The 26,371-nt window shown below is 46.2% G+C and overlaps 1 protein-coding gene across 1 annotated transcript; it reads left to right on the forward strand.

Annotated features, from left to right (window-relative positions):
• The first annotated feature begins 19,933 nt into the window (after positions 1-19,933).
• Positions 19,934-25,570, forward strand: PRDM13 (PR/SET domain 13). The gene is made up of 4 exons (XM_068279418.1): positions 19,934-20,196; positions 21,635-21,766; positions 21,946-22,066; positions 23,905-25,570. Exons 1-4 carry the CDS (start codon positions 20,056-20,058, stop codon positions 25,410-25,412), a joined length of 1,902 nt encoding a protein of 633 aa, XP_068135519.1. The 5' UTR covers positions 19,934-20,055; the 3' UTR covers positions 25,413-25,570.
• The last annotated feature ends 801 nt before the right edge of the window (positions 25,571-26,371 follow it).

Consider the following 26,371-nt stretch of genomic DNA (forward strand, 5'->3'; position numbering starts at 1 on the left):
CAAAGCTTACGCGACACCTCCTGCGGTGCAAAGACCACTGCCAGGTCCCAAAGCTTACGCGACACCTCCTGTGGCGCAAAAACCACCACCATGGGACCACCGCCAGGTACCAAAGCTTACGCGACACCTCTTGCGGCGCAAAAACCACCACCATGGAATGACCTCCAGGTCCCAAAGCTTACGCGACACCTCCTGCGGTGCAAAGACCACTGCCAGGTCCCAAAGCTTACGCGACACCTCCTGCGGCGCAAAAACCACCACCATGGGACCACCGCCAGGTACCAAAGCTTACGCGACACCTCTTGCGGCGCAAAAACCACCACCATGGAATGACCTCCAGGTCCCAAAGCTTACGCGACACCTCCTGCGGTGCAAAGACCACTGCCAGGTCCCAAAGCTTACGCGACACCTCCTGCGGCGCAAAAACCACCACCATGGGACCACCGCCAGGTACCAAAGCTTACGCGACACCTCTTGCGGCGCAAAAACCACCACCATGGAATGACCTCCAGGTCCCAAAGCTTACGCGACACCTCCTGCGGTGCAAAGACCACTGCCAGGTCCCAAAGCTTATGCGACACCTCCTGTGGCGCAAAAACCACCACCATGGGACCACCGCCAGGTCCCAAAGGTTATGCTACACCTTCTGCGGCACCAAAACCACTGCCATGGGACCCACGCCAGGTCCCAAAGCTTACGCGACACCTGCGGCGTCAAAACCACCGCCATGGGACCACAGCCAGGTCCCAAAGCTTACGCGACACCTCCTGCGGTGCAAAGACCACCGCCAGGTCCCAAAGCTTACGCGACACCTCCTGTGGCGCAAAAACCACCACCATGGGACCACCGCCAGGTCCCAAAGCTTACGCGACACCTCCTGCGGCGCAAAAACCACCACCATGGGACCACCGCCAGGTACCAAAGCTTACGCGACACCTCTTGCGGCGCAAAAACCACCACCATGGAACGACCTCCAGGTCCCAAAGCTTACGCGACACCTCCTGCGGCACCAAAACCACTGCCATGGGACCAACACCAGGTCCCAAAGCTTACGCGACACTTGCAGTGTCAAAACCACCGCCATGGGACCACAGCCAGGTCCCAAAGCTTACGCGACACCTCCTGCGGCGCAAAAACCACCACCATGGGACCACCGCCAGGTACCAAAGCTTACGCGACACCTCTCGCGGCGCAAAAACCACCACCATGGAACGACCTCCAGGTCCCAAAGCTTATGCGACACCTCCTGCGGCACCAAAACCACTGCCATGGGACCAACGCCAGGTCCCAAAGCTTACGCGACACTTGCAGTGTCAAAACCACCGCCATGGGACCACAGCCAGGTCCCAAAGCTTACGCGACACCTCCTGCGGCGTCAAAACCACCGCCATGAAACCACTGCCAGGTCCCATAGCTTACACGACACCTCCTGCAGTGCCAAATGACCACCATGGAACCACCACCAGGTCCCATAGCTTACGCGACACCTCCTGTGGCACCAAAATGACCGCCATGGAACCACCACCAGGTCCCATAGCTTACGTGACACCCCCTGCGGTGCCAAAATGACCGCCATGGAACCACCGCCAGGTCCCATGGCTTACGCGACACCTCCTGCGGCGCCTAAATGACTGCCATGGAATCACCGCCAGGTCTCATAGCTTACGCGACACCTCCTGCGGTGCCAAAATGACCGCCATGGAACCACCGCCAGGTCCCATAGCTTATGCGACACCACCTGTGGTGCCAAAATGACCGCCATGGGACCACTGCTAGGTCCCATGGCTTAAGCGACACCTCCTGTGGCGCCAAAACGACCGCCATGGGACCACCGCCAGGTCCCATGGCTTAAGCGACATCTCCTGCGGCACCAAAATGACGGCCATGGGACCACCGCTAGGTCCCATGGCTTAAGCAACACCTCCTGCGGTGCCAATATGACCGCCGTGGGACCACCGCAAGGTCCCATGGCTTAAGCGACACCTCCTTCGGCGCCAAAATGACCGCCATGGGACCACCGATAGGTCCCATGGCTTAAGCGACACCTCCTGCTGCGCCAAAATGACCGCCATGGGACCACCGCTAGGTCCCATGGCTTAAGCGACACCTCCGGCTGCAAAAAAAAAAAAAAAAAAGGACCGGGGGAACAGCCACTAGGTTTTTCCGCAGAAATTTGCAAAATTTCGCGGAAATGTAATGGCGACAGAATTTAGCGCTGGCGGAGTTCCACAATTCCGGCGGAAATGAATTTGCTCATTCCGATCATCCCTAATCACCATTACTACTGGCAGACAAGAAGAAAACTAGACAGCACCAATTGCCATTATCTATGCAATTGGCTATAAAAGTGTTATTTTTATAGATAAGCACAGGTGGAGATACTGGTTGCTTGGCAGATGGAGAACGATGTCCATTATTTCCCACAGTGCAACAAGGTGTGCAGAAAGGAAACTGTCATCACCATGGTCATGACATCACACTGCGAGATAAGTTTCACCCCAATGTCAGCCACACGGACTCTCCTCTCCCCCTCCCCCCCTCCCTCCTGATGATTTATTTGAGAAAAGGTAAAGCTTTCTCATGGGAAAGGGGGTATTGGCTACTGATTGGGATAAAGTTCAATCCTTGGTTAAAGTTCCTCTCAGACACGGGTAAAAAAAAATATGTTTGGGTGCACAGGGAGGGGAGCGTGTTCCTGTTTGAGGTATCAGAAATATTCCACCATGATCTGAGTGATCTGAGGGGACAATATAGCCCAACCCACCCAGGGACAAATGGTACCTATTAAAGATTGTTGCCACTTGTGAGTTGAGAAATCTTATATATTAAATAAAAGGCCTACATGGGTTGGTTTATAACAGGCAGTTCTCCGTAATGGACCAGGGTGACTAATCCGGCTAAGCATCAAAGCTTGATGGGGTCTATTGATATCATTGTGATAGACATGGAACTAATGCAAGTCCTATTTTTTTCCCAAATGTGGTCACAAAGTTAATGATCTTGGTCTTAGATGGTTTGTGTTGAATGCATCATCTGGAGGGGATCCACAAAAGATCTTCCACCAATGAGAACTATTATGGACTGAAAGCTTGAGAAGTTTGAAACCCATAAGTTGAAATGGAGAATTAAGCTTGAAACTGTTCTTGTGAAAAGTATATTGTGAAGCTATCCCTTATTGTTTAGATGGCAGTACCTTTGACCTTGGACCTGCCCACTTGTGTGGGTGTGTTTTATCATATACATTGTTCCTACACAGTGTGCTGGCTCTTGATTTTGGTTTTTTATGCTACCTCTCTAATAAAGAACATATACTTTCCTAGTATTTAGGTTGAGCCCTGCACATTCATTTGCTGTATCCCACAGCAAATGCACATTTTGTAGTAGATCAGGAAAACTATTCACATCTCCCTAATATTAGAGACTGATCGTGACAATCTGTCAGCTAGCGCACGGGGATCTGATTACGTGATGATCTGTAGTACAACCACTAATGCAGAGGTAAGAGCTAGGTAATCAGTATCTTCCTGATGGTAAATCAGCAGAAGGCTCACTACTGAAATTAGCGCCTGAAACGATCAGACGAGATAAGTGTCACACCCAGCACCTTGATTATTGAGGATCCGCAGAATCACCAATAATACAAGGACAGACCCGATTATATAGCAATCTGCGGAATTGCTTATAATGCGGGCTGAACAAAACAGGGTAAAAGACACACGAATAAATGTGGTAACAATCAATGCAGTATCAATTCACAACGTAGTGGAAATATCCACCACCCGGCGATTCTTCAGAGGTGTGGTTACCTCTGAATGGGAACCCCGAGTGTGAGATCCCCCAATAGGGCAGAGGGAGAATCTCGGCCTCTAGCAGTAACGGTCTGCTAGGGCAAGCACCTCGGAGAGGCAAGCCTTAGAGAGAACCCTACAGTGGGAGACGTTCCACTGAAGGGAGAAGGTCAGACAGGCAAAGGTTCGGCAACAGTACAGGTAGCAACGGTACAGAGACGTGAGACAAGAGGATAGTCAGAAACCAAGCCACTAGTCGGTAAAGGTGTGGGCTGGCAAGGTACAGAAACAGAAGGCTGATTCAGAGTCGGTAAACAGGCAGGGTCGGCAACTTGAATCAGATAGGCGGAAGTACAATAACAATTAGAGATAAGGATAGTCAGGGATAGCCAGAGTCATACACAGGTAAAACAATCTTATACAATCCTACACTGAGGTGTGAAGTCCTTGGTTTCGACACCTGAGATCTAGCCTAAGGTCTGAGCGCTAACACAGAAGTATTCACGGCAGCAGACAACTTGCTACTGACAAGCAAGTCCTATATGTAGCCAGAGAGTTGCCCAGCGCCGCCCCAGAGCCCCAGCCAATCCAAGGACCTGCTGGAGTCAGCTGACCGGCCTGGTCAGCTGACACGCCTTCTGGATGCATAAAGTTCCTGTCTCCTCGCGTGTGTGCGCGTAATGCGGAGACACTGATCCGGCGACGGAGCGGATGACCCCCCAGGCAGCAACCGTGCGGCGGAGTCCGCCGAGCTCACGGACTCCGCCGTCTGCCGGCCGGGATGCGAAGGCTCCCGCTTGTGATGCGGAACTCGCCGCCACGTACGTTCTGGCGCCAGTTCCGCTAGTTATTACAGTACCCCCCCCCCCCAGGAGTGGACTCCGGACATCTCCCACCCGGTCTCCCAGGGTGCAACTTGTGAAATTCTCTCTTTAACTCCTCGGCATGCATGCGAGCCTCCGGTACCCAAGACCTCTCCTCTAGCCCATATCCCTTCCAATGGACCAAATACGTATGGAATTCTGAACCCGACGAGAATCCAAAATCCTCTCGACCTCATATTCGGGTTGGTCCTCAACCATCACTGGGGGGGAGGAACTCGCATGCACCACTGGTTTCAATAACGAAACGTGGAATGACCTTACCCCTCTCATACTGGCGGGGAGGTCAATTACATATGTGACTGCATTTATCTTTTTAGAAACAGGGTATGGGCCAATAAATCGGGGACCCAACTTAGGTGACGGTTGTTTCAACGCCAATTGTCGTGTAGAAACCCAAACCATGTCCCCTGGTGCAAAGCTCCATTCTATAGATCGTCTCTTGTCTGCCTGTTTCTTTTGTGCCCGAAATGCTTTACCCAGGTTATTCTGGACCAGAGTACATATCTCCTTTAAGGCCTTCTGCCAATCCTCCAAGGCCGGGAAAGGAGTGGATACCACGGGTAGCGGAGCAAATTTCAGAGACTTCCCAGATACCACCTGAAATGGTGAAAAGCCTGTGGAGGAGCTTTTCAGATTATTGTGTGCAAATCCCGCAAACGGCAGGAATTTGACCCAATCTGACTGAGCATCTGCCACATAGCACCTGAGGAATTGCTCCAGGGACTGGTTAACCCTTTCTGTCTGGCCATTGGTCTGTGGGTGGTAGCCTGAAGAGAATGATAGGTCCATGCCCAACTGATGGCAAAAAGCTCTCCAAAATTTTGAAACAAATTGGACTCCCCGATCAGAGACTACATTCTCCGGAATGCCATGCCGCCGGAAAATGTTTTGAATAAAGAGATCCGCTAACTCTTGGGCCAAGGGGAGTCCTTTCAGTGGGACAAAATGAGCCATCTTGCTGAACCTATCGACTACGACATTTTAGCTGTGGCTATTTTGAAGCCAATCCTGATGTAATTTCCTCCCTTACTCTCCTCTGCCTGATTTGCCCACCCTTCACTATAGAAAGTGCATTGTCTCAGCATGAGAAATATTGCCCAATCAGATAGGAACACATGTGTGGGAGGGGAAAACAGGATGGAAAGAGGCTTCAGCCAATCAGGCTGCATTAGTTAAGTCTGAGGGGAAGTAAAGAAGCAAAAATGGACAACCAAGCATGCCCTGCAACTTCCTTTTTGTGTACCAAATTTTGTGTGTACCAAATAAAAGTCAGGTAAACTGGGGAATGATCATTTATCAACAAGCATAGTAATAGTGACTTCAACTTTTGGATTGCCTGGTTAGCATCCTTGTTACTTGTTTACCAGATAAAAATAAAGAACTGATTTTTGATTTTATGCCTGAGGGCTCATTTCCACTATAGTGAATCCGCATGCGTTGTCCGCATGCGAATTCGCACAGCCAATACAAGTGGATGGGCCTGTTTCCACTTGTGCGTTGTGCAGAGCGTTTTTGTGTGCGGGGAAAATCTGCACGGCAGAGCCGTCAGAATTTGCTCCCCGCACATCACTAAGCGAATCGCATACAATGTGTCTAATAGGGAAATCGCATGCGGTTTTGGCATGCGTTTTTCCCCTGCGATTTCGCATGCGATTTCGCATAGGAGGTAATGTTAATTTACACAGGCAGTGACATGGTTAAAATCGCCCACCTACTACCTTATGCGAAATCGTGGGAAAAAACCCATGCAAAATCGCACCCGCAAGTGGAAATGCAGCCTCACAGTTACACTTTGCCCACTTGAGGACCGTGGTGTTAAAGAGAATCTGTAACGTCAAAATGTCCCCTGGGGGGTACTCACCTCGGGTGGGGGAAGCCTCAGGATCCTAATTAGGCTTCCCACGCCATCCTCCATCCCTCAGGGGTCTCGCTGCAGCCCTCCGTACAAGATGACGTCAATATTTACCTTCCCGGCTCCTGCGCAGGCGCTCTGACGGCTGTCAGCTCCGAAGTAGGCGGAAATACCCGATCGCCGTCGGGTCTGCTCTACTGCGCAGGCGCAACTTTCCGGCGCCTGCGCAGTAGAGCGGACCCGACTGAGATCGGGTGTTTCCGTCTACTTCGGAGCCGAAAGCAGCCACAGCGCCCCCGCTGGAGCAAGCAAAGGTAAATATTGAATTGACAGTCGGGTCTGTCGCCGACTGTTCGGAGGGCTGCAGAGACCCCCGTGGGACAGAGGACGGCGTGGGATCCCGAGGCTTCCCCCACCTGAGGTGAGTACCCCCCAGGGGATGTTTTTGATGTTACAGAGTCTCTTTAAACCCCCCTAGTGACCAGGCTATTTTTAACTAAAATGGCCACTGCAGCTTTAAGGCCAAGCTGCAGGGCCGCACAACTCAGTACACAAGTGATCCCCTCCCCCCCTTTTCTCCCCACCAACAGAGATCTCTGTTGGTGGGGTCTGATCCCCCCCCCCATTGTTTATTTTTTTTATATATAAATATTTTTCTTATTTTTTTAAATAATTTTTTTTTGTGTCGCTCCCTCCCTCTCTCCTGGTGCCAGCCAATCAGCGTGATCGTCTGTCGACAACCGATCACTCCCCGGCCTATGGAGGGCATAGCCATGTAACACGGCTGTCCCGTGTAATGCTGCTGATCGCAGCGCTGTAGGGGGTAATTAGACGGCGGTTTCACCGTCTAACAGTCTCCCGAGCGGCAATCGCCGCTCGGGGACTGAAGGCGGGGCGGAGCTCTGCCCCCCAAGCAGGAGATGCGCACGTGGAGCAGTCGGCAAGTAGTTAAAGTGGACCTTAACTTAGAATGTCCTCTCTGCTCTAAAAGATACGCAACAGCATAATAACCTTTAAACAAAAAACATTTCTTTGTTACACCTGATACAAATCCTAAAACAAACCTTCACTGTTTCTACTTCCTGATTCATGGAAGCAGACATACTGTTGAAGGGGCACTACAGTGAAAAAAATTTAAAATATGTGCATAAAAACATATACAAATAAGAAGTACGTTTCTTCTAGAGTAAAATGAGCCATAAATTACTTTTCTCCTATGTTGTTGTCACTTACAGTAGGTAGTAGAAATCTGACAGAAGTAACAGGTTTTGGAATAGTCCATCTCTTAATAGGGGATTCTCAGCAAGGCTTTTATTCTTTATAAAGATATTCCCTAAAAAGGATTTAAACAATGATGCTGGCCAGCTTCTCTGTTCGCTACCCTGTTTTTTGGCAGTTGAACAGAGCAACTGCCATTCACTAAGTGCTTTTGAAAATAAATATATCCCTGAGAATCCCCTATAAAGAGATGGACTAGTCCAAAACCTGTCACTTCTGTCAGATTTCTACTGCCTACTGTAAGTGACAGCAACATAGGAGAAAAGTAATGTATGGCTCATTTTACTCTGGAAAAAATGTACTTCTTATTTGTCTATGTTTGCACACATTTTAAATTTTACAGTTTTACTCTGTAGTGCCCCTTTAACCTCCTGTGCTTTCAAATGGCCTTATCTGCCATCTCTGTCATAGGCAGTCATGTGACACAGGGGAGAGATCAGATTACAACTTGTGATAAGACACAAATGAGGGGGAATTAAACAGGCTAAACTATCTAAATACATACAGGGTGCATTTCTCTATGTATTTCTTCAGTCCTGTGCAAGAGTTCAGGTCCACTTTAATACTGAGCTAAACCTCAGGTTTTATATTTACATGGCCCCTTGAGCAGGGCCGGATTTGTACTCTTTACCGCCCTAGGCCACTGTCACAAGCCTCCCCCCCTTCAGTATAGGTAGCGAGATGACCCCTCCCCCTTCCCTCCAGTGGTAGCCAGATGACCCTCCCCCCTTTCCCTCCAGTATAGGTAGCTAGATGACCCCTCCCCACTTTCCCTCCAGTATAGGTAGTCACATGACTCCAACTCCCCCCCCCTTTCAGTTCAGGTAGCCAGCTTGCCTTCACCCCACAGCAACCATCAGTGTCACTCATTTCCCCACTTGTTTCCAGTGCAGAAGCTTCCTCTTCCTTTCTGTCTCCAATGCTGCCCAAGTCCATAGCTGCCGGCCACAATTCAAACGTGCACAGAGAGCAAGATGGCTACTGCACAGGCGGATAGCAGCAGAGTACCGCGGTCAGGTGCTAGCCTGATCTCCCTTCACTGCGGCATTTGCAAGCTTGCAAATGCTGCACCAGTTTAGCCTGTTGCTTTAGTACCCTTGCTCCTGTGGTGCCCTAGGCCATGGTCTAGGTGGCCTTGGCCTAAATCCGGCCATGCCCTTGAGGCCATTTAGCCCCTCGCCGTCTCCCTGGGATGCTCTTGTCCCCTGCTAGATGCTCCAGTACTCTGTCCCAGTTGCGCTTTGTTTCCCATGCATGGCTGTGCGTGCTGCCCTGTCGTGCTCCCATGAACGGGAGCATTGTGTGGCTGCGCAGTAGTTACTGGCGTCTGAACCAGCCACCTGTGGCAGCACAGCGTCTTGTTGCAAATGCTTTTCTGCAAGCTTGCAGAAAAGCATTTGTTGGCTTTAGGAGGTGCTTCCTGAGATGCAACGTTCTTCATCCCTGCAGAAGGATACAGAAGCGTGGCGGTAAAAGATCCTGAAAGCAACACGTTGCTTTTATAATCGGCTAAGTGGCAGGCAGATGATGGCAAAAATTGGGATCAAAACATGGTGTTTGTGCAAATGCCAGTAAACACTGGTAAGTTATCGTACCAAAGGCTGTCCATTCATATGAATGGACAGAGTGCCGAGGCTGTCTATTACCATTGCAGAACCATCTGTGTGAACTAGGCCTTAAGTGGGACTGCCTAAATCCCATTAGCAGACCAGAGCGCAGACCTTGATCCCACACTGCAAAAAGTAGAGAGCACAGGAAGAGGACATGCTTTTCTGTGTGCTTCCTACACACTTATTGCAGGCTTGCAAAGTCCCATTCAGGTTAATGGGATGGGACAGAAATACAGTTGCTCCAAAAATTCAGCAGGACTGTCCTTCCCCCAGACGTGAGCGAGTTGGTGCGATCTTCCAGGCTCTGCTTGGACTCAGGACTGGGATAAGGAAGAAGGTGGGGGAGGCTGCAGGGATTGCTCAGTTTCTCACGGCTGTCTGCGCTGGACAAGTACCGTGCATTCCCGAGGGACATGCCGACACACAGAGGCGTAGCTAGGGCTTTCAGCGCCCGGGGACAAGGACTATTTATGCGCCCTCTAAGGAGAAACCTGTGCGCTAAACCAAAAAGAGGGAGTGGCCACACAATCGAATGTGGGCGTGGTCATGGGTGGAGCCAAATGTACAGCAAGTTAGCAATAGTGTAAGCAGACCTGCCAAGCAAGCTGTTGGATGAAGATCCTTCTCCTTTAAACATACATTACTGGGTACTCCGTAAAGTGCTGAAGAAGATGTTGGTGCTATATAAATACATAATAATGATATTGGAGGACATTAGACTAGGAGTTTGGTACGATTAGAGTGCAAGCTCCTCTGAGAAAACTCTGACATTACTAGGGTAATTCCTGAAGTGCTGCAAAACGTGTCAGTGCAGAATAAATGCATAATATTTATAATAAAAAGGTAGTACATTAGACTATGGCAGGATTAGATTGTGCGCTCCTCTGAGGACAGTCTGTGACATGACTATGTACTCTGTAAAGTGCTCCAGAGGATGTCAGTGCTATATAAATACATAAAATATGGTAGGGATTAGACTGTGAGCTCCTCCAAGGACAGTCAGCAACTTGACTATAGTCTGGTGGGTCGGGTCTGGTGACTGGAGGCCTCTGGCTCAGGCATGGAGGTGGTGTTTTCTGGGCTTAGGACTAGTGGGGTCCCCTGCTAGAGGCCTCAGGCCTGCCTGGTGGTATGGTGGGCTGGAGACCTTGGTCAGCAGTGAATGGGGGTGGGTGAGTATGTGTGTGGGGGGAGGGGGCTGGTGTGTCTGGGAATGAGGGTTCCGCAATAGCCAGGCAGTCTGAGGCAGAAATTGAACAGCAGCCAGCCAGGTTGCAGCCTACAACACTTGTGCGCTGCCTAAATGGCGCTGGTTGGCTGGCTCTGCGTGTGTTCCACCACTATGCACACTGCGCAGCAGCAGTAACGTCACACACGCAGGGCCGGTTTTGTATCTTTCATCACCCTAGGCCCATTGTTAGCTACTTCTCCACCACCCTCCCCCCCTCCCCTACCACCACCACTCACACAAACACACAATGATCAATTTCCAGAAAAGCAAAGACCGTTGTCTTCATTTCAGTGTTCTCCCCAGAATTTATTTCCAGCCGGGTGGCATGAAAAAGTAGCCGGGTGGGGCGAAATTAGAGAATGCAGGGCCAGTGCTTCTGTGAGCAACTATGCTTACAGCATAGGAGGTGGTGAGCCGATGACAGCCGGGTGCTCAGAAAAACTAGCCGGGTGGAGCACCCGGCTAAAAGAGCCTGGGGAGAACACTGCATTTAATCAATTAATGAGACATTTTGTTTTGTGAGGGTCTTCCACAAGGTAACACCAGCTTGCTTGTATGCTTAAAGAACTCCTGAAGTGAAACTAAAAATTAAAAATTAATTTAACTAAATTAACAAATTCACATACTACTGAAACTCTTCATGCTGCTTGTTGACTTCAACGGGGTCCCTCCTGTTCCCTTTAATACACAACTGGCCCATCAATCGGATACACTCTGTAGGGAGTGACTGTGGCCGTGCACAGGAACATCTGAACTGGGCATGCACGAGTCTTGTACCAGGCATACCCAGAAAAGGAAGCACTTGTGCATGAAAGAAAGAAGATGTGCACAAATGCTTTGTCACGGGGCATGCAATGTTCGGAACTAGTGCATGCCCAGTTCAGATGCACTTGTTCACAGCCTAGTAAACTTCTGGGACACTGAAGAGTTATAATGAAGACAAAGACAAGCAGGAAGTGTGTCAGCAGCAGTAAGTGCTCTGGCCCCCTTAGATTTTTATTTCCACAGCGCTGTACAGAGTATATGGTCCTGTCAGTTAACTTTTCCTCAGACGGGCTCACAATCTAGTCCCTACCATAGTCACATGTCTATGTATGTATCGTGTAGTGTATGTATCCTAGTCTAGGGCCAATTTAAGGGGAAGCCAATTAACTTCTCTGTAGGCTTTTGGGATGTGGGAGGAAACAGGAGTGCCCAGGGGAAACCCATACAGACCTGGTAAGAGCATACAAACTCCATGCAGATGGTGCCCTGGCTGGGATTCAAACCAGGGACCCAGTACTACAATGCGAGAGCGCTAACCACTACGCCACCGTGCTGCCCAGTTGCTGGGGGGAGGGGGGGACTTCTTCCTTTCCTCCTCTCATGCCTCCCTAGCTGTTGCCACTCATCCTCCCTTTAACAGACCCACAGATTAGTGCAGTGATAGTGGTAAGGCAGAACAGTGTGAGATGGTGATAGGGACGAAATAGTTGATGGTAGCAGCTGATAGTGGGAACATCAATAGTGGCAGAGCTAAGCCTACACCACATCAGACCTCAAAGCAGCTGGAGATCAATAGGTGACACATAGAAAGTTACAGACTATGTACAGAGAGACTCACTGACTGTCCCAGGTGCTGCATCTGTGTCCCTGGCTCTCCTGTACTGCACTTTCAACTCTGCACATGGATTCATCTGTTCTGCCTTCTTTTCTGCTGCCTTTCCAAGCAGATTAGGAGCAAAGCATAACGGCGGTGGGGGGAGGGGCCACCCGCTGTGCATTACACAAATGCTAACAGCCAGTGTGTACTGTGTCATTAGGTGGTTACAGAATCAGCCAAGGGCTGTGCGGGGCAAGGAAGGAAGCAAGTAAACTGACCTCCGTGGCTGCACTGTTTATTTCCTGATGTCATGTCATCTCACCCTGCTCTGCGATAAGCTGGAGCTTGAGAATGGGCGGAGAGATAATGCAGCAGGGTGCAGTGATTGGCTGCTGCACGCTACAACAAGGCCCCCTGTTTGAATTGCTGTCGCTGAATATTGGTTCTGTCTCCAAATGTATACAGTGGCGTAAAGCGGCTACGCGGAGCAGGGCTGATGCCCGCCTGGTAATGGCATGGGCTGCACGGTGGGTGACAGGACACACTCTCTGCTTGGCAATGCGCAGTCCTCTTCCGGCCATGCACACACAGGAACTGCAAGGCAGAGGCGGCAGAGGGGAGGTAAAAAAAAAGACAACGTGCGGCTGGCTGGCGCCCTTGGGGAGTCAGCGCCCGGGGGCACATGTCCTACCCCGCCCCCACCTAGCTACGCCCCTGCCGACACAGAGGCACAGAGACAACTAACAGATCAGTCCCACCAGATTTGGGTCAAGGTATATTTCAAATCATACAAATATAGAATTTGCATGATAGAATGGTCTGTTTCTTCACTAGAGTGAAGAAACATTCCGTTTTCTCATTGCCCCAATGCAGTGCTTCAGCTTCTGTTTCCATTCTGCTGGACTCAGGCGGTCCAGGAAAAATTGTTGCAGTAGGAAACTTGCAGTCCGTTCAGTGGATTGTGCGGAATGGATCCATTTGAATGGACAGATGTGAACGGATCCATAGGTTAACATTGGATCCATTGGCATTAGTTAGGTTCTGTTCCGTTCCGCTATGCGTATGGACCATTTTTTACCACCAGTGTGAACTGGGACTGATGTGCAGTCCATGTAATGGAAATGTCCACGTTTCCCTATGGCTCAGTTCACATTATACACCCTTTTACAGTTTTCTTTTTCTTTCTTTTTTTTTTTTTACCATGTACTGCTTCAGAACAGCTAATCATGTGAATTGCATCAGTTTTTCAGCATGCAGTGTATATCAGGCCTTACGTACACCAGGAAGTAGGTCAGCTCCATCAACCAGGAGCAAGGCATTACAGGCAACTAGAACTAGGGCAGCTTAAAGCACATCCAAAGAAAGAGAGATACTGAGGCAGACATGTTTATTGCCTCTAATACTTTTAGCCATAGACACTGAACAAGCATGCACATCAGGTGCATTTGGCTGCAGTCTGACTAGATTTGCTGCATGTTTGTTTCAGGCCTGTGATTGAGACACTACTGATGCGAGAATGATCAGCAGGATGCCAGGCAACTGGTATTGTTTAAAATGAAACAAATGTGTCAGCCTCCATATCATTCTCACTTTTAGGTTCCCTTTAAAACTTAGAATCTGGGCAGGTTTCAAAGCCATAAGCAGGGCAGGACTAAGAACTTATAGGACAATGCTAGCACCCAAACGAAGGAAGCGAAAGCAGCCAGAAATGGGACTGCACTTAAAAAAACCCAAAATGAACAGTGTAAAGATATCTCCTAATAGTAGGGCTACTCTACATACACTAAGGCCTAGTGCACACCAGAGCGGTTCAGCTGCGGTTTGCGATCCGCTTGCGGGTGCGGATCCGCTAGGGTAATGTATTTCAATGGGGTGGTGCACACCAGAGCGGGAGGCGTTTTGCAGAAACGCATACTCCCGGGCTGCTGCAGATTTTGGATTGCGGATGCGTTTCTGCCTCAATGTTAAGTATAGGAAAAACGCAAACTGCTCTGAAAAACAGCACTTCAGAGCGGTTTGCCAGGCGGTTTTTTGTTACAGTAGCTGTTTAGTAACAGCTTTACTGTAACAATACATGAAATCTACTACACCAAAAACGCTTCCCAAAACCGCAAAATGCTAGCTGAAACGCTACAGAAAAAGAAGAAAAAGCGTTTCAAAATCTGCTAGAATTTTGCGGATCTGCTAGCGGTTTTTGGTGTGCACCGGGCCTAACAGCTAGAAGTAGAAAAGCACTAGTACCTAGAGCAGTGCCATAGCAATAGGGGATACAGAGGTTATGGCCTTAGTGACCTAAGGGGAAACCATGAGGCCCTCTTTTAATCATTGCATTAGGTCTCTATTAGTGAGTTAGTGGTAACAATCACCTCTATATGTGCTTTGAATAGTGGTTATCATTAACAAACCATTCCTTCTTTTCTGTTTTCAACCTCTCACAAAGTGATCCACAAGGTAGTAGAAAGAACAAAATAGATCACCAGCTCTTGCTATTCAGGTTTTATTGCGAGTACACAGGCATTACAGTTATACCAGATAGGTGAGGGTGAAGGTACTGGCCTAACAGCCGTTTCGCAGCGACTGCCGCTTTCTCAAAGGCACAAGAGAAAGTAGCAGTCGCCGCGAAATGGCGGTTAGGCCGGTACCTTCACCCTCACCTATCTGGTATACCTGTAATGCCTGTGTACTCGCAATAAAACCTGAATAGCAAGAGCTGGTGCTCCATTTTGTTCTTTTTACTACCTTGTGGATCATACTTCTGGATTGTGAGCCAAGCACGGCCAGCAATAGGAGCGACCACATTGTGTCATCTGTTAGTTAGCATTTGGTGCCAACCACACATATCTCTTCTTGAATATCTCACAAAGTGACTTTCCTTGGGGTGGGGGTGGGGGGACTACACCACTGACTTAGAGGTGGGTAGCCCTAGCAACTCTAATGGGGACACTATGAAATTCCAAAAGTAGAATGGTGTTGAATACTCAGAAGTAGGCAGATTCTGCCCCCAATACTACCACAGAGAGGTAAGAAGCAATAAAATCCAACAGTGAGTCATCATCAGCAACCCAGAGGATAGGGTGACACTCAGGGCCCGTTCACACCATGAGCGTTTGTGGTTTTTTTAAGCGCTGGCGATTTTAGAAATCGCCCTAGAAGCGCTTGTGCAATGATTCCCTATGAGAGTGATCACATAAAAGCATTTCGATTCCATTGAAATCGCAAACGTGCTACATGTACCATTTTCTGAGCACTTTGGCTCAATGGAAGGTATAGGGAAATCGCAAAGCGCTTGAAAAAGCGTTGTATAGCGATTTCCCGAGCGCTTCTATGAATAAATACATTGTATTTACTCATTTACGGTTGAAAGAGTTCACTTCCTGATGTCAGTCAGGAAGTGAAAAAACAAATCGCTCTGCAAAAGCGCTTAGAAAAGTGCTTTTCTAATCACAAAGCGCAGGGAATGCGCTTTGAACAACTCTCAATAAATCGCTCAGCACTTGCGATAGCGCTGGCATTTTATAATGTGAATATAGCCTAACACCCAGAAACAAGCAACTGTACCACCCAGAAATAGGGCCAACAACAGCACCTAGACTTCAGGACCAGTAACATTATAGCAACAGCACCCAGAGGTAGGTAGCCCTAGCAACCATAACACACCACTAGATCTCAGAGGATTGGCAATGTGGAAACCAGAAGTATACAGCCCTTTCATCCAAAAGTAATAAGCAATAGAATTCAGAGGACAACTTTAGGACAAAGATATTAGCACAATAAGTAGGACGAGGCTAAAACACTAGCTTAACTCAAACTGGGCCACACTAGCTCCGGGTGCGGGACGCATCCGCGGTCCGGGCTCCGATTTTCAAAACCCGGAACGCAAACGGATCCGTGCTGCCTTTTTTGCAGCACACGTTTTGGATCCGCTTGCGTTTTTTTTTTTTTTTTTGCTAGAGGGGGTAGCAGCCAGGACGGGGGGCTGCGGGCAAAGCGGCGGCCAGGGGGGTCACATCCCCCCCCCCTTGCTCACCTGGGTGCCCCCTGTCCCCGCTCCCCCTCCAGCTCGCATATAATGTAATAATTTGTACCTAATGAAGTTCGGCGAGCCGGGCACTTCCGCCCACACCGCTCGCCGTCACTTCCTGCAATGTCGCCCTCTGTATTTCAGTGGGCGGCATCGCAGGAAGTGACGGCGAGCGGTGTGGGCGGAAGTGCCCGGCTCGCCGAACTTCATTAGGTACAAATTATTACATTATATGCGAGCTGGAGGGGGAGCGGGGAGGGGGGCACCCAGGTGAGCAAGGGGGGGGGGGGTGGATGTGACCCCCCCTGGCCGCCGCTTTGCCCGCAGCCCCCCGTCCTGGCTGCTACCCCCTTCAGCATGGCGGCCCCCTCCTTCACCATGGGACACTGGAAACTGATCCGTTTCCAGTGTCCCAAAATGTCAGTGAAGAGGGAGGCCCGTTTCCCCATTGATTTTCACTACCCGTACGTGTATACGGGTCCGTGAAAAATGCTGCAAGTCCGGACTCAGCGTTCCGGGTTTAAAAACGTATTCCGCGGATCGCACGCGGATACGTTTTTAACTTGAGTGTGTGCTGTTCCTATTTTTAACATTGGTATCCGTGACTACGTTTTTCGTCCGGGACAAAAAACGTAGCTACGGATACGTTTTTAAATTAAGTGTGAACTAGCCCTAATGCTTTCTCTTAAATCTTCTCACCATCACCAATAACTCCTGTTCCTGAACTCTAACCTATACTGATCTTTCTACCTACAAAATTGTGAAAATTGTGATACTTTCCCAGGCCCATGGAAACCACAATTCCAGGTGACCGAAGTGCTGAAAATCATCGGTTTTACTTTCATTTGTTTCTAAGTATTATTACTGTCCTAATTCTGGTCTTCGTGCTGTCCTCGTGGCTAGCACTCCCATCGGATATATATAAACTACAAAAATGCCCTTAATTGGAAGGACTACAACTCCCATATGCCATAAAACGATGTTGTAAACTTTATTGAACAAATACGGATACATTAAAGAATAACTTAAAACGTATTAAAAATTCTCCAGCACACTCCGATTATAATCAGTGCACCTCCAGACCAATGACCAAACGTATAAATAATATCTAAATAGGTATCACGATCAAAGCTGACGAATTGGTAATGCAATGGGGCTAGTACTGGCGCCAATTTGAGATTTTGCCTGACCCACTACTGGCTACTAGTGTTATCCTATTCTGTGCTTCAGGCTGTCTTCATGATGGGTGCTACTAGTGCTGTCCTACTTGTGGGTTTCACTCAAGGTTGCTCGTAAACTACGCCAGCACGAATCTACGCGTCGTAGTCCGCAACTACGCATCGTAGTTATTAGACAAAGTTTAAAAACTATGCGTACGTATTTTTGCATAGTAGTAGTCCCGCTATGCGAAGCTTCGCCCGCTACGCGTAGTTGACGAATGTATTGCGAAGTCAACTATGCATGCAGTAACTGTGTCTATACGGGTCATTGTGCATGCGCAGAAATATTATTGTCCTTCTATACATATACAATTCCGCATTGGAAGTGGAATGTACACTTATATTAGGTCACCCATGCGCAAAGCTAGCGGATAATTGCGGAAATTTTTCCGCATAAGGGCATAAGCGTCCGCATCAACTACGCTTTGCACTACACGAAGCTTCCGTATTTGAACGCATAGTCTACAAAATGTAAACGTAGCGAACTTTCTGATTTTGTAGCCGTAGTTTGCGAAGCGTAATTGCTGAAAACTACGCGTAGTTCCAGCGTAGCGAAGTTGGCTGACTACGACCATCCCTGATAGCCACTTCTTTTGCAGCGCTATCAAAATTGTGGGTTTTAGTACTCTGCTTTCTCTCCCTCTACATTCTACTGCTGCCTTTTACTTTTCTTATCCAGTGCTACCCTTTCTCAGGCATTCACACCATCTGTTGATAGAGCTGTGTGCCAGATTATACTGCAGTTTCACACAAAACTAATATATCTATATACCAGTCTTCTCAACACTAGTTGTAGATTTCTTTTGCTCAGAAACTGATTATAACTTTACCAATAGACCAAGAATGCACACATAACGCTGTCAGATTCAATCCAAGGAGGTAAAATAAAGAAATGAGATAACATAGAGGCTAGGTTTTTTTAGCGTCTACGACACAGTTCTAGATTGCGTAAGGAAGGTTACCAACAAGATAAGACTAATACATGTTGCACACCTTTGCACTCAAGTAAAAAAACTTACTTTTGTATCTGTTGTGTGTGGATGTGTGCCTTTCCTCTCCCCCTGTACATTGAAAACTATATAAAACTAAACATTGGAATTAAATGTAATAGTAAGTGTATGCACTACCTACTGTTCTTACGTAGGATTAGATTTCTAGCGGCTTGTTAAATGTTTGCAAAACTATTCTGAAGGCGACCAACCAGTAGCGTGTATTATAACAAATCCCCCCCCCCCCCCCATATATTTGGTATTTCCAACGCTAGTAGACAGATTAGGAAAAACATAGGCGTCTATCATACAGTAATTGAGTATATCATGGTACATTTATATACATAATATAACCCTTGTCTAAATAAGAGATCTTGCACTACTGGCATGTTTTCTATTTTTTTTTATTTTCCAGCAAGCATTTAAAGTGATCCGAATTTAAAGCAGAGCTGTAATATTTCTGTTGCTATTACATTATGAAAAGTATCATCTATCTAACTATAAGCGCATTAATGGGATTTAAAAAAAGTCGATAGAGTTTGTAATTTTATTATATACGTAAGCAGTGTAGCTTTATTCGCTGTCCACAATCCAGACATGACATCTGATACATAGTTGTGCTTTCTCACAACATCTCTTACCTCACATAGACCTGGGTCTGACTGAAAGCAATAGACTCATGCAGTCTATAACGATGTCAGTAGGCACAACCTACTGTATACACATTCAAAAAGTGGCAGTTCAGGAGCAACGTATTTTCTTGTCAGTGTCAGAACATGGGGCTTTTTGCTGAAAATAAAGCTGGCTAGTAATTCTAGCATGTGTGCCCAAATGTTGAGAAGCCTGTTAGGTCCAGCAGAAGAAGGAAGTGATAGTATCCCTGGTGTTTGCCCATCAAGTACCTGCGCAATTTTTGTTTGGCACACGCCAGGAATCAATAGGAGTTAACAAGTCCTCAAACATTCCTGGTCCCTTTGTTAACCAGTCCTTTGTAATAAAGCCAAGGGAAGAGAATTAAAAATCTTTGAAGTATATTAAAGCTCAAAGGGATCAGCCAAGTAGACTTAAAACACTCCCTTATTTTGCAGGACTGGTTTGTCGCAGAACAATAAGGGGAAGTAAAATTTATGGAGAAATTATACAGTGGATTTGTCACTTAAAATATCGTAACTGTCTGGGGGACAATACCCCATGCTGAGGATTAATGGTCCCTCCAGACCTTTGATTCACTAGAGTCTTTTCTTTGCCCTTGACAAATTGGATTTTTAGGAATGGGAAGGTCGCCTGGACCATTGTCTGGTTACCATTCACTGGAGCTGATTATGCAGAAGGGTTAGGGAAAGTCTCCATGTGACCCCCTTGGATGAAACGCTGCAGCTGCTGGAAGAGCTCAACTCTCTCACCAAACTCTGAGCCCTAGAGCATCATCGTGCCAAGGGGGTAGCCCTCCCGAGCCTATAGAAAGCCGGCGTGCTCTGAGCTGCGCGTCACTCTGCGGGCGGAGATACGCCTGTGACTTGTCCTTCCTCGTCTCTCTGCTTCTGTCACTCCAAGCCTGAGTGCTACTTGGGCTTCCTGACTGCTCATACCTATAGGCAGCATGCATACAAGCCGGACTCCGGCCATGAGCGTCACCGCAGACTCCAGCATCCCAGCTGGACTGCGCCTGGGTCCCATCCTGGGCATCTTTAAACTGGGCAAATACCTGGCAGACCGCAGGGATCCTGGACCTAAGAAAAAGGTATTTCCATCACAACCTGCTCTATCTGAAACCTTACCTTGTAGAATTACTGCTAGATGCTGATGGCCGCACATCTCCAAGAAAGGTGCCTTGGTGGCATGTATTTATTATCTATGCCAGAGATGGGGGCTATAGATGGTCATTTCCAAAGACTGTTGGATGCATTGATATCTCTTATGGATATTTATCCACCACAATCACTATTAGCATAAAATATAACATTTTGCTCCAATAAACTTACTTTTATTCTTTTTTTTTATTTAGTTTTTATTTTTTTCGATTACATTTACTGAATGTTTGGCACAAAGGGAGTAATATGGGCGACAGGAACAATAAATGACATTCTTCTTTGTTTTCCATCAGTATTTTTAATTTGTAGAAATTGACACGGTATATTTAAATAATTGTTGTACATTTCATTTACATCAACATCGAATCGTTGATTCAACTTTTTTTCCCCTGCCATTACGACCTGTGTGACGAGTCAGCGAGTCTCTGATAAACTCTGTCTGTCATTTTTAACCCGTTTGTACTTTAATGAGGCAGGAGAAACATCAGTTAATTAATCACTTAATTAATTGGTCAATTGATTAATTTACAGGCTTTTAAAACACTATTTACATCCACGTCATGGTAGCTCCAAGGCAAACTGAAGTGTACTGCGATTAAAAAATAATACAATTATAAAAATTCGATCACTAGTTCTGACATTGCTCAGAGCTAAATTACTAACATGCAAACATGTATTAGGTGTAAGGAATGTATATACACACACATATACATATATATATATATATATATATATATATATATATATATATATATATATATATATATATATATATATTTAAGCAGCGGTTATCTCTACCTGGCATTAAAGACGAATAAATACATGAGGGCGTATTAAAATAGTTACTGGTAAATAATTTCCTTTATCTACAAAGACGTCAAGTCAATGGCTTTTGTCACACGTTCCGCTCTGATTTTTAATGTCTTTTAATTGTTTTTAAACGCCCTGCCAGACTGCTCAGATGTAGTCCTCATCATCTGGCTCCATTGCTTCTCACATTAGTCTGCATTGTTATGATGACTTTTATTGCATGCCCATTCAGTGGCGTTGATATGGTATTTTGCTATATAGCCCCATTGGGTGTGAGGGATGGACATCAATCGAGTGTTTTGTTTCCTTGTGATCTGGGCTCGTAGCTGGCAGAGTGATGAAAGGACATATAAATGATTTTGGGACCTTGGTAATTTATAAGGTGGATATTATTACCGGCACTATTCTGAAGCACAAACTATGACTACTAATTGACAGTGATGATGATAGTGATAATGATGATGGTGGAGGTAGTGGTGCTGATGTTGATACTCTTTTGGGATGTGTTGCAAAGCTTCAGCCCACGGAGTTGATAAGGCATTTCTTTCACCCCTGTAGGTGCGGTTTGTGAGAGGAGAACTGGTGGATGAATCAGGGGGCCCAGCCTCGGAGTGGATAGGGTTAATCCGCGCGGCAAGAGATAGCCAAGAACAGAACTTGGAAGCCATCTCCGATGTTCCTGGGGGACAGGTAGGCAGCACACTCATGCCATCCTATATATACATACTCTATTTATTTGTACATATCGTTAAATTAATTTGCGTAACGTCTTGTCACACTTCAGCTGACGAGTATTTCACCTCTTGCTGCGATAGGGAATGCGTGAAATACGGGCAGACACATAACAGGTGACCCTTCTCTTTCTGCAGATCTACTACAGGACAATGAAAGAGATCCAGGCAGGAGACGAGCTCACAGCCTGGTACTCGAACTCCCTGGCGCAATGCTTCGACATCTCAATCACAGCTACCCCGACCTACGACGAAAAAGGTATGTGTGCTACCTAATATATTTCGCTGCATGCGCTAATCTACCAATAATTATTTGTACTTTAGGGATCTGCATAACTGAATCTACTTTTCAGTAGAGATCAATGAAAGGCATGAAACAAAAAAATTAAATCCCCAAACAAAGAAACAATGTGTATATATATATATATATATATATATATATATATATATATATATATATATATATATATATATATATATATATATATATATATATATATTCCATGAAGTATAACTTTAATACGCACACAATTAAAGTTGGTAACGTCTTGTCAAGTTTCACTAAATAATTTGATACCCACATAATTAATTATGTTTAATTAATTCCTTGTAATGATATTCTCCAGGGAATTATAATAATAATAATTTTAAAAATAACGACAATTATAGTAAAATAATTATCCCTAGTTTTAGGTTTTAAATACATGATCTTTAAATAGATAGATAGATAGATAGATAGATAGATAGATAGATAGATAGATAGATATGAGCAAATTATACGAATTTAAAACGGAAAATAAACGGTGGTAACAGGTGCCTGGGTGGAGTACATGGAATATATACTGTAGGTGCAGTCTGAATTTCTAGAGCACACTGTAAGAAGTTTTGAATCAGGATGATACCATTTATTGGCTAACTTAGAGATAAATAAAAAATAAGCTTTCCGCTAATAATAAGCCTTCATCGTACTTTCCTGAATATAGAATATGTTTAATCTGACTGTTAGATATGCCAACGCACAGATCATTTACCATCCCTCTTTCTTGTGTCATCAGGAACTAAAGATAGACACAATTGTGGTCCTTTGTGGAGTGCTCACTTTGCAGGCAGGTCAGTGGTGTAGTTAACCAGCCGCCACTTCTCTCCGTCAGAAGATGGCTTTATTGTGTTCCTGCACACTCCGCATGTGGGAAAGGTAATTTAGATGTAGCGGATTTCCCCTGGACAGAGTAGTGGAAACACAATCCCATGTAATCCGCTATGGGATAACAGGATTAGGTCAACTAACGGGACTCTTCCCTTTTCAGTCACTGATCCAGCGAGCACTAGGTTAGTGTACTGTAGTAGTCCGATCTGTGCAAGTTTTCATGTCATCGACCTAATGACAGGGTTTATGTGTTTAGTTATGGCTATTAATGCAAACACCCAATCTGAATATAAATGAGGATCTAAACATAAGTTCACAGTAGACACAGATGCTCTAAACGTCACGTAGATGAGGTTATGGCAAGGCTGCTATTGTGATGGGGGTAAGAAGGATGGCAGCGTTACAGCGTATATTGTTCCGCTCTGTTAGGAGGAGATCATGATCATTAGATGGACCCTTTGTTAAAATAGACTCCTAAACTGGCCGACATACGCTACCTTTTCTCCTGATGTCAACAGATGGGCCAGATCCCAGTGCAGTGAGCAGCCCTCACCTCCCATTATTCCATCGGCCTCGACACTGCTGGGGAGGGGGGGAGGGAGGGGGTAATAACACTGGCGGATATAGTTTGGCGAGATTAGAGGTTGAGCCTCGCTAGTCATGTCAGATCACTGTCCTAAGGTTCACTGTCCATTACTGTCATCACACGGTGATTTTGTGTACATTTACAAGGAATATGCAATGCAGTGTGTGTGAGTTTGGTAGGGGTGGGGTGTCATCCTATAGAAGTGGAGGTGTTGTCTACATAATATTTTAATCTGGTTTCCAAAAATAATGAGAGCGGTATCAACTGTTATTTTGTAACCTCTATAATTACAACTACTATATTGCATTTAACATTTTAAAGTGGCTAATTTGTTTCTATTTTTTTCTCTCTTTTTTCCCACCAGGGGAAGAACGGTACATTTGCTGGTATTGCTGGAGAACATTTAGGTTTCCAAACACATTGAAAGCTCACATCCATTTCCACTGTGCGCTAAATAACGGCAGAGGACTTATCTCCAGCGAGCATGTCAGAGCCTCGGACATTTTTACCGTTTCTCCTAAAGTGGTCGATGGCGTGTCCAACCCCAACCCCGCGCTGAGAGGGAACCAGCAGCATATACACGGTGCAAACAGAGACCCCATCAAGAGGGAATCCTCCTTATCTCCAGCCTTGAGCAAACTTGGGGTTATCAAGAAGGCACTTGGCAAAGAGGAGGAGGACCGTGCACTAGATATGAGCGTGAGCTCTGCAAGAAACCATGGACAGTTCCAAGGGGTGGTGAGCAATCCCTGTGGTGGAAATGGGGTCACGTTCTATCCAGGCTTGAGATCAGCTTTTAAGCCAACTGGACTATCAAAGTTACCTCATGTTGACTCTGCTAGAGAGGAGCCTAAATCGGGTAGCCTGGGCTTTAGTAAGCTTTTGGGAGGCATCAAGCCGAGCCGTTCAAATAATGAAGGTCTGGTTAATAATCACCATTCCAAGTGCTTGCATCCAGGCGATGCTTCCTCAGGAGTCCTCTCTTGTAGCACTGGCCTGCGGGGCTTTCCTATACTATCCCACCTGGAGGAAACTTCAGCTTTTAAACACGTGGACAGAGCCCTCCATAACAGCCTCTCGACTAGCAGCCGGTACAACCAGATACCCCAACCAGGACTACACTTCAATGAACGGTTCTCAATCCCACAGTTTGAAGGCATCAAGTCATATTCCGCGGAATGTAACATCCCAGTTATGCCTTTCACTGTGTACAATGGAGAACTCCTCTACAGCACGCCATATTACCCCTTTAAATTTCATTTCAGTAACTTTATCAAGTATCCAGAGTCCGTGTCTTATTTCAATGCTGGGCCAGCCATAAACCCAGACCTTGGCTCCATCACCACTAGCATAGACCGTGAGATAGCCATGCACAACCATCAACTCTCTGAGATAGCAGCAGAGAAAAGCAGAGCTGGAAGACTGGAAAGCTTAGCAGGGGCCACAGCCTCGGGGACTGGCAAGCCCAAGAAGGGCCACTTATGCCTTTACTGTGGCAAGCTCTACTCTCGTAAATATGGCCTGAAGATCCATATGAGGACTCACACGGGATACAAGCCACTGAAGTGTAAGGTGTGTCTCAGGCCCTTTGGGGACCCCAGTAACCTCAACAAGCACATTCGCCTCCATGCTGAGGGCAATACACCCTACCGCTGTGAGCACTGTGGCAAGGTGCTGGTGAGAAGAAGGGACCTGGAAAGACATGTCAAATCCAGGCATCCTGGCCAAAGTCTAAGCACCAAGGAGGAAGTACACAGCGACCCTTCCTATCTCCAGCCAGACGCCAAAAGCGAGGACAATGACAGTGATGTGGACGTATGTTTCACTGATGAACAAAGTGACCAGGAGTCGGGGGCCAGCAAAGAACACTGAACCTAGATAATCATAACAGAGCTTTATATCTTATCTAATTATATATAAATATATGCAGATGTATTATATGTACACGGGATCTAATAGGGTGTATCTATTTATGTAGTCCATAACATTTTGTTTGGGCTCGAAGTAAATGAATTTTTGACTGACTGGCTAGTAAGAATATATATACATATATATATATATATATATATATATATATATATATATATATATATATATATATATATATATATATATATATATACATATATATATATATATATATATTCTCCACATGATTGCAATTTTGTAATGTACAGTAATCAGAGGGGCGTTTCGTTTTGTAGCCAGCACTGTCATATCAGAATGGGCATATCACAAGTGGTACCTACACAGCTGTACAAATTGGTTTTCCAGAACTCGGCTTCTTAGGACGCAGAGCGTTCTGAACCCAACAGTCCTGATATAGATAGGGCATCTACACACCACCGTTATCCAGTATTTTGTGCCTTTGCACATATTCTTAGCACAGAACTGTCCAGCAGAGAAATCAAATAAACACCAGGATAATCCTGTTTTAGCATAGCAGTTGAAAAGCAATATATATATATGGAAACCAAACGTTTGTGATTGTCCTTCCTGCAATATGTAGACACAAGGGTCCACTTCCAAACGCTCATGTATTAACATGACAAACGCTTCTTGATATCATAAACGTTGTGTATATCTTTTTTTCATAAGATGGTGTACATTGGATGCAGTTATTTGGTCTTGGTTGAGTTTGTTATGAGATTTTTTTTAAATAAACGTATTGACAAACTAATTGCAGTTTGTCATTTCGAGATTGTGTATCTGTATCTGTAGCTTATGGTAATATGAATGTTATTGGGAAGCAAACTTTTTACATATGTTTAAAAGTCACATATTTGCCTAGGTAGTGAAAGCTCTAATACACAAATAATTCAACGAGTTTA

Source organism: Hyperolius riggenbachi, chromosome 4 (genome assembly GCF_040937935.1).
Source record: "Hyperolius riggenbachi isolate aHypRig1 chromosome 4, aHypRig1.pri, whole genome shotgun sequence".
Classification (NCBI taxonomy): Eukaryota; Metazoa; Chordata; class Amphibia; order Anura; family Hyperoliidae; genus Hyperolius; species Hyperolius riggenbachi.

Bases quoted from the DNA above. Each gene is read 5' to 3' on its own strand.
- PRDM13 (XM_068279418.1), top strand. From the start codon at position 20,056: ATGCATACAAGCCGGACTCCGGCCATGAGCGTCACCGCAGACTCCAGC. The intron at 20,197-21,634 runs GTATTTCCATCA...TCACCCCTGTAG, and splicing joins ATCCTGGACCTAAGAAAAAG to GTGCGGTTTGTGAGAGGAGA. The intron at 21,767-21,945 runs GTAGGCAGCACA...CTCTTTCTGCAG, and splicing joins CCGATGTTCCTGGGGGACAG to ATCTACTACAGGACAATGAA.